We start from the raw sequence: 15,765 nt of genomic DNA on the forward strand, positions 1-15,765 counted from the left end.
ATGTAACACTTTTACAGAATATGCCATTAGCAATTAGACGGCTACTGTCATTCCACGGGTGCACCCGCATATTTCACGTTAGTATTGGAAACTTCCTCAATCAACTATTCCCAATGTGTTGGTTGGAGTAGCCAGGGTGGGCTTAGCCTCCACGCTCACCTGACATTATCCACTAATTTTCTCTCTGTGGCTGAGATGAAACGTTTCGAGCATGAAACCACTATTGCAAGAGTAGAAGACATCGCCCATGTCATTGTAGTTGGAGGCATGATCTTAGAAATGCCAAGTGTGCTTGACCGCGCTAGAAAACATCAGATTTACCAATGCTACCTGTGTAATGAAGCCAACGGCGCACAACTTTAACGCTGTTTCTGAAGCGTTACTCACTTTGTTTGAGTCTGATCTTTACATCTTACTACCGTCCATGGTGTTCCTTTGTAGGCCGCCGCACTTCTGTAATATTATAGTTTATCCACTACTCGCCTCGAACTTCATATTTCAAACTTTACAAAGCGTCTACCTCTTCAGCACAGCCGTTTTCCGCTTTCTGTTAGGTAGACTCTCTTATTTGCTTTCATTTGCAATCACATCCCGTCAACGAACTTTTGTCTGCTATAGGGACAGGGTGGCTGTAGTAAAGCGCACTTACCTCTTGTGCACGAGGTCTCAGGTACGATACCAAGTCAAATGAGTTTGTGAGAGGACATTCTATTATTATTATTATTAATTGTAGACCGAAAATAAAATCCGTGGTAAGTGCCAAAAATGGAAAAGTTCGGTTTAGTGTCAAGATGTGGCCTATGTGCCTTACACTGCTCAGTAAACAACGGGTTATCTAGTACTCATAGTGGAAGTAGTTTAAATAATCGCCAGAAGAATGAGCGTGGGTATATGTGCCATCAGATCTAAAGTAAAATCTGGGCTTTTTACTCAACATTTTCATTTTAGCACTTAGCATGGATTTTATTGTAGGACTACATTTGGTACTGCGTTTCCCCTCACATTCACTTTCCAATAACGAATTCTTCCATGAACAATTCATTTTCACTAGCCATCTACTTCCTTTAGAATATATGTGGGACGTTCAACATTTCATACACTCATTGTTCTGCTGTACTTATGCATTCACGCACAACAGGTAAAAAAATTAGTCGCCACCTTGCTTCTGACTACGAGATATCGACGCCATGCTGACAAATTTTTGCTAATTGCTGGAACATCGCTCCATACATTAGCAACAAGACCAACCTCTTCTAACCGAGTATCTGGGAATCCCTTATCCTTTCAATCCACATTCCTGGACTAGGCGTATTTGAACAGAGCAGGTTTTAAGTCAATGATGATATGCTGCCCTATCACGCGTAGTTTTGACACACACAGCTGCAAAGTTAATTTTCCTAGGATTTCGGAAGCCTGTATCTCCGAAATGAAGCGATTCTGAGGACATGTTTACTGGAAATTGTTTTTTGTTTCTCTAAGTAGAATCACCTCCCATGCGTTGCAAATAATTTTCCGAAAGATTCGAATAAGATTTATATATCGAATAATAGGGAAAGAATTATCATACCTAACCAAGTCAACCTGGGCTACTCAAGGGTCTATTTCAACGACCACCATTCTGCATTTTACCCTCAAACTTCTAAATTTGGTACCAACATAAAATAAATTTTACTGTACTAAAATGAAATTCGAAGAGTGAAAAATGTTCCACTGAACCGAGAATCGAACCTCTCATCTCTGGCTTACCCAGCGATGTGTCAACTACTATACTACCTAGTCCACCTCCTGATCAAACACTTTTCTGAATCTCATTAAATTTGCACCTATAAAGAATTTGGGGTGGGAAAAAATCAGTTGTTTTCACCTTCTCTTACGTAATACTAAATGTAATACTGCCTCTGGACGATGGGTTTCAAAATAATAAATAAATTAGTTAATTAATAAAAAAACAGGGGAACCACAATGCAACTGGTGTAACTTGCATTTCAAATCATTTTTAATGTATAAGAAAAAAAAATGTAGAGCAGCCCGAAAAATTTCAGAAAAGAAATAGAAGAAAAAAATTCAAGATTTTTTTCTGGGTCGCAAACGGATCCTGCATTAAAGAATGTATTGTTCAGTGAAGCAACTGATTTTTTACAAAATGTTTTACCTGAACGGAGTCGGGTCCACAAATCTTGAATTTAACTAAATTAAGAAGAGCACATTTTGGCACTAATCGAGTATGACTATTTCTGGAGGAGAGTCTGGATTTGAATTGTCTGGTGGCCCGTTGTCCATTGGAATACTCAATATCTCTGAAAACAAGGGAAATCTATATTAACAGTTTTGTTTCCATGCAACAATTAAAAATAATCTATGTATATTTTATGAAATGAACAAAGAAAAATATTATTCTTACCTTTTCTTATTTTAAAATATAGAATTAAATACTGTATTATTACTAGAAACTGTAGATTTCTGCCCAGTGCCACGTGGTAGCTAAGTGGTTAACGAGCATGGTCATTGTGTGTGTGGTCCTGGACTCAATTCTCAACTGAGGTACTAGTCTTAGGTAAAATAGTAGTAGTAGTAGTAGTTCAGATCCCATTTTCAGCTTTTTAAGAAGCAGGGTCTCATATAGCCTTGATGTTGAAAAATTGAATCAGTGATCTGTTCGTATGTCAACAAGACAAGTTTTCTGTTGCTGATGAGATATTCATACATACAAATGGCAAGCAGTGTTACCTGTTATGCTCTTCGATAAGAATGATTTACATTATTCATAAAGGACCACTCCGTTATTTTTTAATGCATTACTAGGATTTGTCTTAAAATATAAGGGTATCTTGGATTACCATAACCGGTGTCAGAATGCCAATAATCTGTGAGTGAAATCTATTCTGCTATTTCTATTGATCTGCAACTTTATTGAATAGAAGGGAGCAATCCCTACAGTCGAAAATTTAAGTCCTATCCATAATTATTAGACAGCACCTACCGCACTGGCCTGAATACAGACGTTCTCAAATATAATAGGACCTCAAGTTTTAGAGGATTTAAATGAAAACAAAAAAGCATAAAATATTATTCACACTTGAAAATTATCTACTGGAAAACTTAACCAATTTACGGCTCTTTTTAAGCTTCCAGCGTAAAAATACGGGAGCTCACTGTTTCATTCCAGGTGCAAACCTGTGTGTACGTGGTACATCACATTTTATGTAATTTGCAAAATTGTTTTCAAGTGTTCGTCATACAAGTTCAGAATTATCAAAATTGTGTGTTTGTCTTCTGAAAACTAGCTTAATACAGTAATATATATTAAGGCTTGTGTTTGAACCCAGAAATATCGGGGCAAAAAGTCATATGAAAGATTACAAGACAGAATAAGTCTCTAAATTTGTCCTCAAAGTCATGATTTCAGTCTACTTTGGCAGTGTACTCCACCCACTAATAATCCTGGCATACGTCTTTTATCACATCATATCTTTATTTTCTTTGTATATTTTTCTTCTTCTTCATATCTGTATTTTATTTTTCGGATTTGGTTTGAAGGACTCTGCGCGGTTTCTGTTGTTGACACACCGAAATCGAACCTGAACCACGCATACGCAAAACACATGTTTTAGGGATCTTCACAATTTCCAAAACAAACCACATTGATTTGATAATGTTCACTCTTGGGGTTGCAGAGCCATAAAAAAATAATTTTGTTCTTATGATCCTCAACTTTTTGATTTGACATCCGCAGCTGAGTGAATTAGATGCATTATTATATTAGAAAAATGTCACTCTTAACAAGAAAGGAAATGCATACAGCATTGAATAAATACGTCACCCAAAATGATCTCATCGTACAAATTAAGTACTTTAACCAGTGTTTTCCATATGCATACCCACCATGTGGTAAGAATGGTATAAAAGCTCATTCATTCGACTACATAACATTAGTTTGTTTTTCTGGGAGTTGCATACTCTTTTTTAGTACCGAGGTTGTACGAGACTTGAATAAACAACTTAACATGAGATCTGATCATAACTGAACACCGAAAACAGGCCTCCAACACCGAAAGTGGTACCGTATTTCTACTGATCGGGAGTTACCCGAACTTTTATTAATTCTTTGTTGTGTAATTAATAGAGCTTTTTTTTTTTTTTTAAAAAAAAAAAAGCATGAACTAGGTTATGTGGAAATGAATTCAATACAGCAGTTGTCTTTTCATTCTTTGGTAGACTCTTGTCTTTGTTAGTTTTGTTTCTTCGCCCCTGTTATGTTTCTTACTCAATATCCCAACAGCCTTCGACTTTCGTCATGCACATACCAGCTATGATGGCGAAAAATTTGATCTCTTGTGGAAGTCAGTAAGAATAGACAGAACATTCTCTTAGAATAATGTATATATCATAAATGATATTAAAATCCATTTTCTGCCATAATGAAACGCATGGGTCTATTAAATTTACAGCATGATTTTCCTGTTTATAGTAGAACTGGGTTATTTGATTAAGTACAAGGATGAATCATAAGTCTTACAATATTCTGGTACGCAATACATCTGTATTTAGTACTGTACAATGAAAGCAGGTTAACATTGGAAGTATAACCTCTCGTGTTGGACTATGCAGCCACCTTCCTGCCAGTTGATATCACGTCTTGCTTCAGAGCCAAAGAAGTCAGTCACTGCTACTTCCACCCCCTGGTGGTTGTTAAAGCCTTCGATTTCAGGAAGTGCGCCCTGGACCGAAAAAGGTACTAATCCGAAGAGGCAAAATCGGCACTATATGCCGGGCGTGGCATCAGTTCAATGCCATCAAATTCCTGAATGGTTTGTTGCATTTTTCGAGCTGTGTGGTGTTTTGCGTTATTCCATTGCAGCAGGGCTTCCGGTTCACCAATGTAGGATATCTTTGGCGTAGTGCAGCATACATCCGCTTTACTTGTTCAAAATAAATGTCGGGATTGATGATGGTACGACCGTTAGAAACGAATACGAAATGAATTACCCTCCCCCGCGTAGTTCCACCACACACAGAGCAAGACTATGCTCGAAACGGCCCTGCTTCACGACCGGTTCTGAACATTGGTCCTTGCGTAATTAGTGTTCTTCCACATATAAGGAGCTCAGAAAAAAACCCGCTTTTCGTCGCACATGACAATCCGTTACAGGAAACGCACATCACCCGGATTTTAAGGCAGTTGTCGGCACACATCCATTCTCCTCTGGATCTAAGCTGGAGTCAACTTATATGGCACAATGCAGTAGATTCTGATGGTTTTCCCGACTTCGTGAAGGTGACACACTACAGTTGACTGGGACATGTTGAGTTTGTTTGAGAATTGTCATGTACTGGTGGATGGATTATCCTCAATGTCGTGTCGTATCACCTCAGAATCTGCCACCTTGAGGGGGCCTTGAAGGATATTCGACACTGATACAACCTGCACGAAATTTCTGGAACTAACGAGTTCCCATGATATGGTTCACTGCACCTTAGCATGACAAATGTTTTGGGTTGCTGTCGCAGCGTTATGCCCGAATTCGAGCTCGTACAGTAACAATTAAAACGTACAGTATCAAACGTTGTTGAGCACTCATCGTCACTGCCACTAAACACTGACTGAAGATAATGACGGAGTGGAGACCGTGTTAAATAGTCCGCTTTCCACACTACTTCTGGGCCAGTTTCACCTTGTCCTTACGGTCAATAACTGCTTATACATGCGTCTACTGTTTGGGCTGTGGAAATTTTGCCAGACCCATGACTAAGCTTTGTATATTTTTTTCTAATTTACTTTTGACTTAGTTACATATAATTTGAATAAACGGCATCTTAAATCAGATAGTACACGCCTGAATGGAAAATTAGGGTGATTGAGTTGACTGAATTCACACCAACTGGGGAAACTGAAGATGCGGACGCAGGAAAATCATGCATAGTTACGAAAGACTGTTTATATTTTTCTTTCCAATCCCTGTGGATACTATATTTTCATGATACACTAATAGAGCTCTTACTTTTAAGCATACATTGTACTCCTACCTGTATTCACTTCCTAATTTACTCAAGTGGATCTAAGAAAATACAAGAAAATAGAAAACGCTGTTTCTACAAAGGATATTTTATGTTACCGTTTCAACTTCTTTCACTCTTGCCCTTACTGGAAGCGTGGTGAAGTACCTGCGCTGCCTGATTCAATTGGCTACCAATCCACTCATTCGTACCAGAAGGCTTACCAAACCCTGAGGAAGGAGAGGGGAAGGAAGCGCTCACCTTCTGCTTCGTCTTCGTCCTCGTTCTCTGTCAAATCGATGACCCTTGGCTGCTGAGTGGTCTGCGTTGAGGGGCTGGTAGCGTCCAACAGCACCGCCTTGTTCGCCTGATAGCCTCTGCTGATAATTCGACTGTTGGGATGGGAAGAAAAAGACTGTATAGCCGCCTAAGAAGGAAGAGACAGAATAAATGGATAAGATACACAACAAACTGCCACTTTCAAGCAAGTGGACACGCACACGCACACGCACGCACACACACACACACACACATATTAGCCACGTTGGTCTCGAAGAATTTACTTTCTTTCCTTTTCACTGTCAACATTCTCTAGTCGCTTCCTTTTAATGTAAAACACTATAGTAGCAGAAGTAATTCACTGAAAATATCAGACGGAAAAAGGAAAAAAAAAAAATCCGTGACGAAAAATTAGTAAATATTTTCGAGACCATCTTTTATCAACTGTTTAAAATAAATACCATAATTGTAAAATTTTGTTTATAGAACGGAAAAATAACTAAAAACTGAAAATGAGCTCGGTCAATATAAAAACATTGTCCAGAAATCGGAATTGAAGTTGCAATACTCAATGAAGCAAGTGGCTTACTTAAAATACATCTTTTCAAAATATCCTTAGTTTTCACTGATTCATACTACATAAGTCCATGATATTCAATGTATAATTCCATTGACAGCACGCACTCTTCATTACATGAAAAAAATGTAAATCATAACTCTCTTTCTTTCATTGTTCTTTCCTTCCTTCTCTTGAGTACTTTTCAATTTAAAGCGTTGATGAAGGTTTAAGTTGAGATTCCCATGAGCCATTTCCGCAGTTATGGCTTAGATTTAGCGTAGTTTCAAAACTTTTACATAACTCCAATTCTTACTCAGTTTTAGAAAGCAAAGTAAGCACAGCAAATTCAGTGCCTGCATTTACAATTCTGCACTATAGGTATTACGGTCTATAGAAATTATGCATAAGATGGATTACTCGTATTCCGTAATGATATGAGTTCAAACTTCCTATAAATTCTTCCTACTTTGAAAAAGACATGTAAATTCGCAATTTTCAAACTCTGCAATGTACTAACTTGAATATGAAGAGTAATATGTAAAATAAATTATATCAACATAAAAGCTATGAATATAATTCAAACAATTTAATATATAGTTAATTTTTGTGACATGTCTATTAATTAAAAAAAAAAAAGCCTTGCTTTTGAAGTCAGTAACATGACAAATATATTTGATAATTTATCGTTTTAAGTCAGGAGGAATTATTGATCATAAGTAGGAGCACGAGTTTTTCGCATTAAGTTTGACGATTTCAGGTTTTGTCGCATTTTCCAAATAAAGTTTCGCATTTTGTAGCTCTTGTGAAGATATTCCCTAACACTTTTACAAATTGTTCACTTTATTCATATATTACTACAGAAATAAATCATTAATTACCTAAAAACAAAATCCACTGAATACTTCACTTGACATTGTAAATTTTACTTATAGAAAGTTGTGTATATATATCTTTTAAATATCAAACTGAAGGAAAATCAGTAACTACACTTACTATGAGCAGGAAAGTTTTGCTGTCTTCTGAAAACACATAGGTACAAGTTACATTTAAGCATTAAACATAAGCATGTTACGTGTTTCCACACTTTCCTCCTTCATTGTTGTACATTTGTCACCTACCGCCAATCCATACTTGGAAAAGAACCTCTTACAGTTAGCATTGCTCGTTGGAAGCCACACATATGTAAGTGCATTTACAACAAACTTCAAACAATCTCCACGTCGGACTTTTGTTCATTCAAAACATTCACTACACTGCGCTTTCCAGAAGAATCATTTGTCAAGAGTTCATAGACCATTTTGTAAAACTCCAAATACAGTACTTCATAATCAGATGCTTGCATTTTTGAAAATGAAGGCAACGTTTTAAATACTTTCTTGACGCAACTTGTTCTCTATAGCCGTGTCCGAATACCCAAAATGTACCATTCATACCACGTTCTACCCCTCCGTCAGCATAAAACTGGCGTTTTTAAATTACTGAAAACGTATTTTTAAAATTTCGCTTTATTTCGCGCAAAACTGCCAATTTCGCATTTTATCGCGCAACGGAAACAAATGAAAATACATATAGAATACCATAAAACGTCAAGAAACTGAAAATTACGTAATTCTGACGCATTTCGTTTTATCGTGCATTGCGAAAAACTCCTGCCTCCAATCATAGGGGGAAAAAAAATAACGGCCAAAAAATACAGTATTCACGAATAACAAGATATTCTTACTAAAAGCATTCCTGTATTCTGGCGTACAATGGAATAAATAAATTAACATGTAAGTATTCAGTACAAATGAACACGTTTTAACTCATAAAATATACTTCCTCCAGTGGAAAAACAAATTGCGAAAAGCATTAGCGCATGTAGTATAGTATTTATCTTACAATAAAAGAAAAAAGTGTCGTAGAAGTTAACACACGAGCGTCCCTTTGTACTATGTGACACACCAATGTGTTTGAACAAATCTGCTTTAGCTTCAAGTTTTATTATTTTATTTTGGCTTCCCTTCCTCTAACCGATTTCAATTGCAAGCAATAGAAATATAATTCTTGGGCTTAAAAAAGAATTTACAAAAATCACTTTGAAATATTTTGTGCTGTTGGGAACTTAGTCTGCATCAATTGCTATCTCTCAATAATCTCTTATAGAGATGCAACATTAAATCTCTAGAGAATTTGCTGTTACGAATTCTCTAACCGCCGCTAACGACTCCGTTCAAGAGACTGCAACTCCCAAGCGACAAGAAAACGAGAGAGAGAGAGAAACTTGTCTTGAATTCACCAATATAGTAACTAAATTGAAAATAACAAAATAGAAAGGTCAATGTTGGCCGTGCGAGCCCCTGCACTTCTGGTGAATCATCTTAGAAACTTATTTCGCATTTCTACATATTTCGTAAATGAAATATGCTCCAGAGTACCATTAAGAATTGGGTGAAAATAAGTGCAATATTTACCGGTAAAATCTGTTCATTCACAAATAGAAAGTGATATTTAAGGGTAAGGTTAAGACCAGATGTATCAATATTAGATATTTTACAGAAAAAATGTGTTACTTAAGAAGAAATGACTATTAACTAAGTATGTAATTTATGTATATGATTATATCTGTAAGATAACGAGAAATTTCAGAGAACAAAAATAACCACTCACTACGTTCCAAGCTTCCACAACGATAGAAAGCATTATGCGCTCTCAAGGATGATAATGTTCTACATTCTTTCTTAAGAAGTGTTCTTTATTTTGAAATGAGCAAAATGTGAACTAGCACTGAACGACCGAATAAAATCTGGTAACTAATAAAGATAGGGTTCTACTAACATGAAATGAGAGTGCATGCTTTACAGTGCGTGCTACAGTCGGAAATCACGGGAAATGCAGTACAATAGATGCATCAAGAAAAGATGTAAAAGCAAGTACCAGGCAAAGTACATGTTAACAAGAATATGTTACATAACCTAATGCATTTATTTCAAGCAAAATACTGCAAATAACGCAACCCTGCTCCTGCCTTTGCTCTCCGGCTCTTAAACGCCACGGTGAGTCACCAAAGAAACCTCTCGTGCCAGCAAACTAGAAGTGTTTTTTTTTTTTTTTTTTTCCTTTTCTTCGCCGTTTGAGTAGAATTTACATCGAATTGATAGCATAACGACTACACCCTCACAACGTAAACGTGCAGCCTGGAGTGCACGATGCTTTAAATACCATTTTTCGAGGCACTATTAAGTGACACTATTGTCCGAAAAAATTCGAAATCCGTGGTAATTTTCACTTAGTACACCTATTCTTAATCTGCGTCCATAAGTGAAATACTAACATTAGAAAATGTTATATCATGCAAACCATGCAATTGTATGAAAAGAAAGAGCGCACCGAGTATATGCGACAAGTATATGACACTAACAAGAAATGATAGTGTAAAAGTAGTAGTTTGCTACTGGAGAAAAGTGAAAATCGAACACAGAAAGAAGTAAAAATAAAATAAGCATCACAAAATCGTGGTCACAAAAAAAAGGCAAGTTGTAAAGAGGAAAGACAAGCAAACACGAGTTAGTTTCCGATTTCAATAACGGTTCGTGTAGCACATGAGCTCCTCTTTGTCTAGTTTATAGAATATTATCTATAACGTGAATGCTAATAGCGCCCACCCTCACGTTTTTAGCATCCTACACTCTTAGTACTACTCGCTTGCCAACGCACTCCGGCTCCCACATTTCCCTGTGGTGCTCAACACAAATCCCTCGTACAAGCACACCTAATAAAAGAGAATAGTAGTTATTGGCGAAAAGCACTAAGAAAATAACATAACACACTTTAGTGTAGTTGAATTTTAATAAACTAGGTTACTTTATTATTGTACATAACGGTATATTATACCAGAAATGAACACCTTAATTTCATAAGTATCGGAATAGCTTTTGGTTGACTGGTTTGGAGTCCCTTTTAGCACTGGGGCTATATGAGACATGGATGTACAGTTTTAAACGTGGGATCCGAAACATACGTGCTCCCTGTGCCCATATTATAAATCCGTACACATGTGGTGGGCAGGTGATAGTTATATATAGCTTGGATATATTGGCATATACCATATAAGAGTTTTGATTACACAGGGTGTCTACTAAAATTCCAAAATGAAATTTCGTGACGTTTTCTTTATCAAACCATAAAATTTCGGAACATTCTGAAGAGTGAAGTTGGATGTGAATTAGGCCGAATTTTCATGCATACGATTTGGTAGCGATTTTTTGGCGTCTAAAGCCACAGACATCCTTGGTGGGGAATTTTGATGTTTTGGAGAACAAAATTTTCCAGTCTGTACGTATATTTGTAAAGATAAAAAAAATCGTGACCCAAAAGCTAAATTTCTTGACTTTCATGGCCGTTTTTTTCATTTCGTGACTTTTTCGTGATCGATAGACATCCTGTTACATCTGCAGACTATTTTGACCACGGAATCTAATTTTAAACATTATTATCATCATCGGTAGCACCCGGACTCTTAATCTGTACTTCTTTCTCCATTATTCTTGACCCACTTCAACCCTAATCAATGAAAATGACTGGAAAGCCTCGAAAACATTATATGAGAAATTTCACAAAAATTAAACTATATCCACGAAGTGGTCGTATAAAATTATTTCATTACATTACGTATGAGCAAAAATTTCCAGGTTGGTATAGAAATTACCTCCTTTTTGATTAAGAATTTACTCCATACAATATGCCTAGCGCGGGAATACCGAGATTCTTTAAAATCAGACGAGGTCCAAGAAAGATATACAAATGCACATTGTGTCGAATGGTATAAACTAATTTCAATGCGCTTCGTTTTCTAACAGAAGTAAAACTATATCATCGTATTCGGGAGGGTTTTAGAACGCAAGTCGCCATATACGTTGGTACCCAGGCTGGTACATTTTTGTACTACTGCTCAATACTTAAGTCATATAGTATTGCCGAGCGAGCGATAGCGAGTGATGGCGGAGTAGAAGCCCCGTAGGGTACGTTGCTCTCTATCCTTATTACAACTCAATGGAAATTGGGACCTGTTCTAGAACCCTGCCGTGGTAGTCTATCCTTTTACTCTTTTTGTAAATACAAGTCTATGATGATATTAAACTCAATACCAAACAAAAGATTTAAAAACTTTATATATATATATATATAAGCAATGCACATCGATAAAATATTATAAACCTTTGTTCCTGGAAAAATTCTACTGCAAAAGTGTTCAATTCAAAATATATTCACAAATAATAGGTGTATGCGAACAAGAGTGTATGTTCTCTTTGTAAGATGATTACAACATAAATGGTATTTCCGCAAGGAAAACTAGACAAGTAAATATTTCTGAAAGCAAACAAAATTATTCTTCGTGCAGATACTTGCCCTTAGTTCAGATCATTCTTGAAACAGCAACGAACCTTACACATTACACTCCTCGACCTAAATATATGCAATTTTTACTAGTTCATAACTAAATAAGAAATAAAGTACTTACTATTATCAACCAATCTCTAATCTCGCCATTCGCACTTCCCGTCAATCATACACGAATGAAATTCCTCAACATCACGTGACGACAATGTTGCAAGATAAATAATCAAGGTTGCGGTGGCAATATGTATGTGGTACAAGACAAAGAGGAATACAAGAAAGATTGCTGAACTTTCGAACAGAATAAATAAACAAAGGAGTGAAATCACAAGACAACAGTACACATACTTTTGCAGTTACTATTCTAGTGTATGTTTTCCGAATTCCACGAGTGTATTTGAGTCCTCAATTATTATATTTAAATTTCACTTAAAGTAAAGCGCTTTTTACGGGACACTTGTTAATAATTATTAATAAAACTTTTGATCTGATCACAACACTAAAAGAAATGTATTGCGAGTAATACTGGAAACTATATAAATATCAATACAAATTTAAAATACACAAAATAGATTATAGCTGTGCATAATGGGGTCCTAGGTGGCCCCCAAATAGATTCAGTTTGGAGTTAGAAACTCTTGCGAGAATTGAAAAAAGAAAAGAAAAATCATACTATCTGACAATTATCTTCGCAAATTTCGTTTCACTTTGGCTTATAGAAGTGCAATACATGTATTATTAAATAATAATAATTATTATTATTATTGAAGTTTTACCAGTACGTTCTCTTCCGCATTTTGTTCAAAAGCAATGGTACTCCTAATATGATGCCCATCGGCCGACATACGTGTACAAGTATTTCAGTTATGAACAATTCAACTTTACCTCAGTTCCTCTTGCATAAGGTTTGTAACACAATAAAAGTTTCATTTCACAGGTTTTTCACACTGTCTGCAGCTTGAACGATCTTTAGCTAACAACGTTTCCAAATTATATCAACATATATATATATTTCAGTTTTCTTCTCGAAACAAACCGAATTATGTTTTTTCCGATTTGTGATCACACGGGGGGATTATTCTGGATATCATGAGATTCTAACAACTTCGACTTTATTGTTATTCATTTTTTCGTAAGCGGTACTAAAATTTTATTCTGTATGGCTATCGAAGAGATTAATTTTCTCGTTTACCCTTAAGCCTGTTATACATTATCAAATATTCGATCATCAAGTTTTACATCATAGTGAAATTTGAACGTGCATAATACTAAAAGTTGTACGTTAATTCTTGAGTTGCCTACATTTGTTACAACTGTTCTAAAATAAAACTTGTTCTATTTCTATCCAACATTGCATCATCGAAAGAAAGCAAAACAGTGTGCAGCGGCACTAAAATTGAGTGTATGCGCACTTGGGAAGCAGCTAAAATTCTTACTGAGCATACAAACATCATGTTTTACATAATCATTAAACTAAAGAATATCAGACTAAATGCCGCAGATGACTTCCCAAAATTACAAAATTTACGGGAAAATTAACACAATTAGACCAAGTTTAAGCATCAGATTAACAAATATAATACAGATTCATACACACTTAGTGAACAAGAAAGCATAAAAATAGCAAGTATGTGCAAACAATTATTATTAGTACAGGAGGGAAGTAAAACAGAATTAACTGTAAGTAAAGCACATTACATAACCACAATTAATTAGGAATATAGAGTTGAAAACAGGTTTATATGCCTGCGATCACAGGAAGCCATCAGCAACATCTTAGCCAATCATTCCATTCATTTCTACAACTTTATTCTTATTCATTATAGTTTTACTACGAAGTGCAACCTTAACACTACAGACCTCGTCCATGCAGCCTAACAACTGAAAGAAGAAATATAAACAAACGAGCAAGGAAATTCATCTTTATCTTTGATCTTTATAGTGTGTGCAAAGCTTTCAGTCAACTATTTTGACCAAATTACCATCACAGAAAAGTTTGATACAAAATTTGATGGAAAACTATAATAATGTATAATGGGCTTCACACTTCGAATCAGTAACTTGACTAGAGGCTAGATGTTATTCAGCCAATCATGCAGCTTGTAACACATTTGATTTCAATAAATAATAGTGTACAGATAAGCAAACTTCGTCTGATTTATATGGCGGTTGCTTTAAAAATGTAATGTCACTTAAAAATATAATAGCCTATCTACAGGAAATTCTCAATTTATGAAAAAATGGTCATAATTGTTAGGACTAATTACCTGTCATCATTCTTTAAGAAAAAAGACAAGAAAAAATTGTGGCAGGAGTTCATGAGTCTTTCAAATATAGTAGCTCAGAAGGAGCAATGACGACTAAAAAATAACAAGAGGAAGATACACACATTAAGGATTCGTGTACCGCCAGATAACTAATATAACGTTTCTTGATCTGACTGTATGATTATGTGTGTATGAATAGTCTGAAATCTTATCCACTAAGTGTATGAATTTACAATATGGGTGCCAACATAAAGATAACAGTAAATGCAATAAAAACGATTCCAGTGTTTGATGTTCTCATTTTAGTATATTAGCTTGCGCAAGAGAATTCGTTTTCTAAAAACAGGAAAATGTAGAGGCCGAAGAGCGTAGACAAGCGACCAGCAAGGGGGAGTAGGATACCGAAGGCCTAGGGAGCGGAAGCTATTCGCAATCACATTCTATATATTAAACAAATAGGAACTCATGTGCCATACAAGTCTTTAATAAAATCAGAAGCTAACTCCCGTTTGTGTGTGTTTTCCTCTTTACACTTTGCCTTTTTGGTAACCACGATATCCTTATGCTCACTTTATTTTTACTGCTTTTTAATTATCTGTTTTCACTTTCTCCAATAACACATTCCTTCATTCACACTTCCACTTCTTGCTAATGTCATGTGGTTGTCGCACATACTCGATGCGTGCTTTCTTTAAGTACATTTGAATGGCATGACTAAGATTTTCTAACGTTATTTGTACGTTAATCCTTCACTTGTATCTTTGGTGCCTATATTATTTCTGAAATGGTTCTAGAATAGACGAACTAGAAGAAAATTACCAAACATTTAATGCCACAATCGTCACTTAAGCAGTTTAAAAAATTATATTTTATAAGTAATATTGTATTCCTAGCTGCAGATTTACTTTAGGAAGAACAATAATTCTCTTTAGGAAGAATATTTTCTGGAAAAAATTCGAGTCAAATTGTCTACAGACAGTTTTACTACATTGGCGCACGAAGAAATTTGTTTAATGACCCAGCGAGACAGGAGCATGACGGTGAGCTAGTTGCTGGATCTGGTGCTAATTACAACATTAGTTCATTTAATCTACATTATGTCTGCAAATGTTTTGCCGGTACTTAATTTTGTACCATTTTTTGATTCACTTTCAGTACTTCCAATTCACGACATCTCCGACAGGAGAATGCTAAGGGATCTTCTCTCATACTTCTTAGAGTCATATACTAATTACAGTTATCAATTTCACGCGGTCTTTCAGTGCTGGTTTACACTTGGAACACTTTAAG

At 35.8% G+C, this 15,765-nt stretch overlaps 1 protein-coding gene across 2 annotated transcripts in view; it reads right to left on the reverse strand.

Moving 5' to 3' along the window:
* LOC145685945 (uncharacterized) overlaps positions 1 to 15,765 on the reverse strand; it is an 84,892-nt gene that overhangs the window by 9,000 nt on the left and 60,127 nt on the right. For both annotated transcript variants that reach the window (XM_081758722.1, XM_081758723.1), the window contains exons 10-11: positions 6,256 to 6,386; positions 2,153 to 2,297 (exon numbers count right to left, since the gene is read on the reverse strand). In XM_081758722.1, coding sequence (XP_081614848.1) covers positions 2,153 to 2,297; positions 6,256 to 6,386 — 276 coding nt within the window. The remainder of the gene's footprint in view (positions 1 to 2,152; positions 2,298 to 6,255; positions 6,387 to 15,765) is intronic.

This window comes from Thermobia domestica, chromosome 5 (assembly GCF_964235325.1).
Source record: "Thermobia domestica chromosome 5, izTheDome1.hap1.1, whole genome shotgun sequence".
Lineage (NCBI taxonomy): Eukaryota > Metazoa > Arthropoda > Insecta > Zygentoma > Lepismatidae > Thermobia > Thermobia domestica.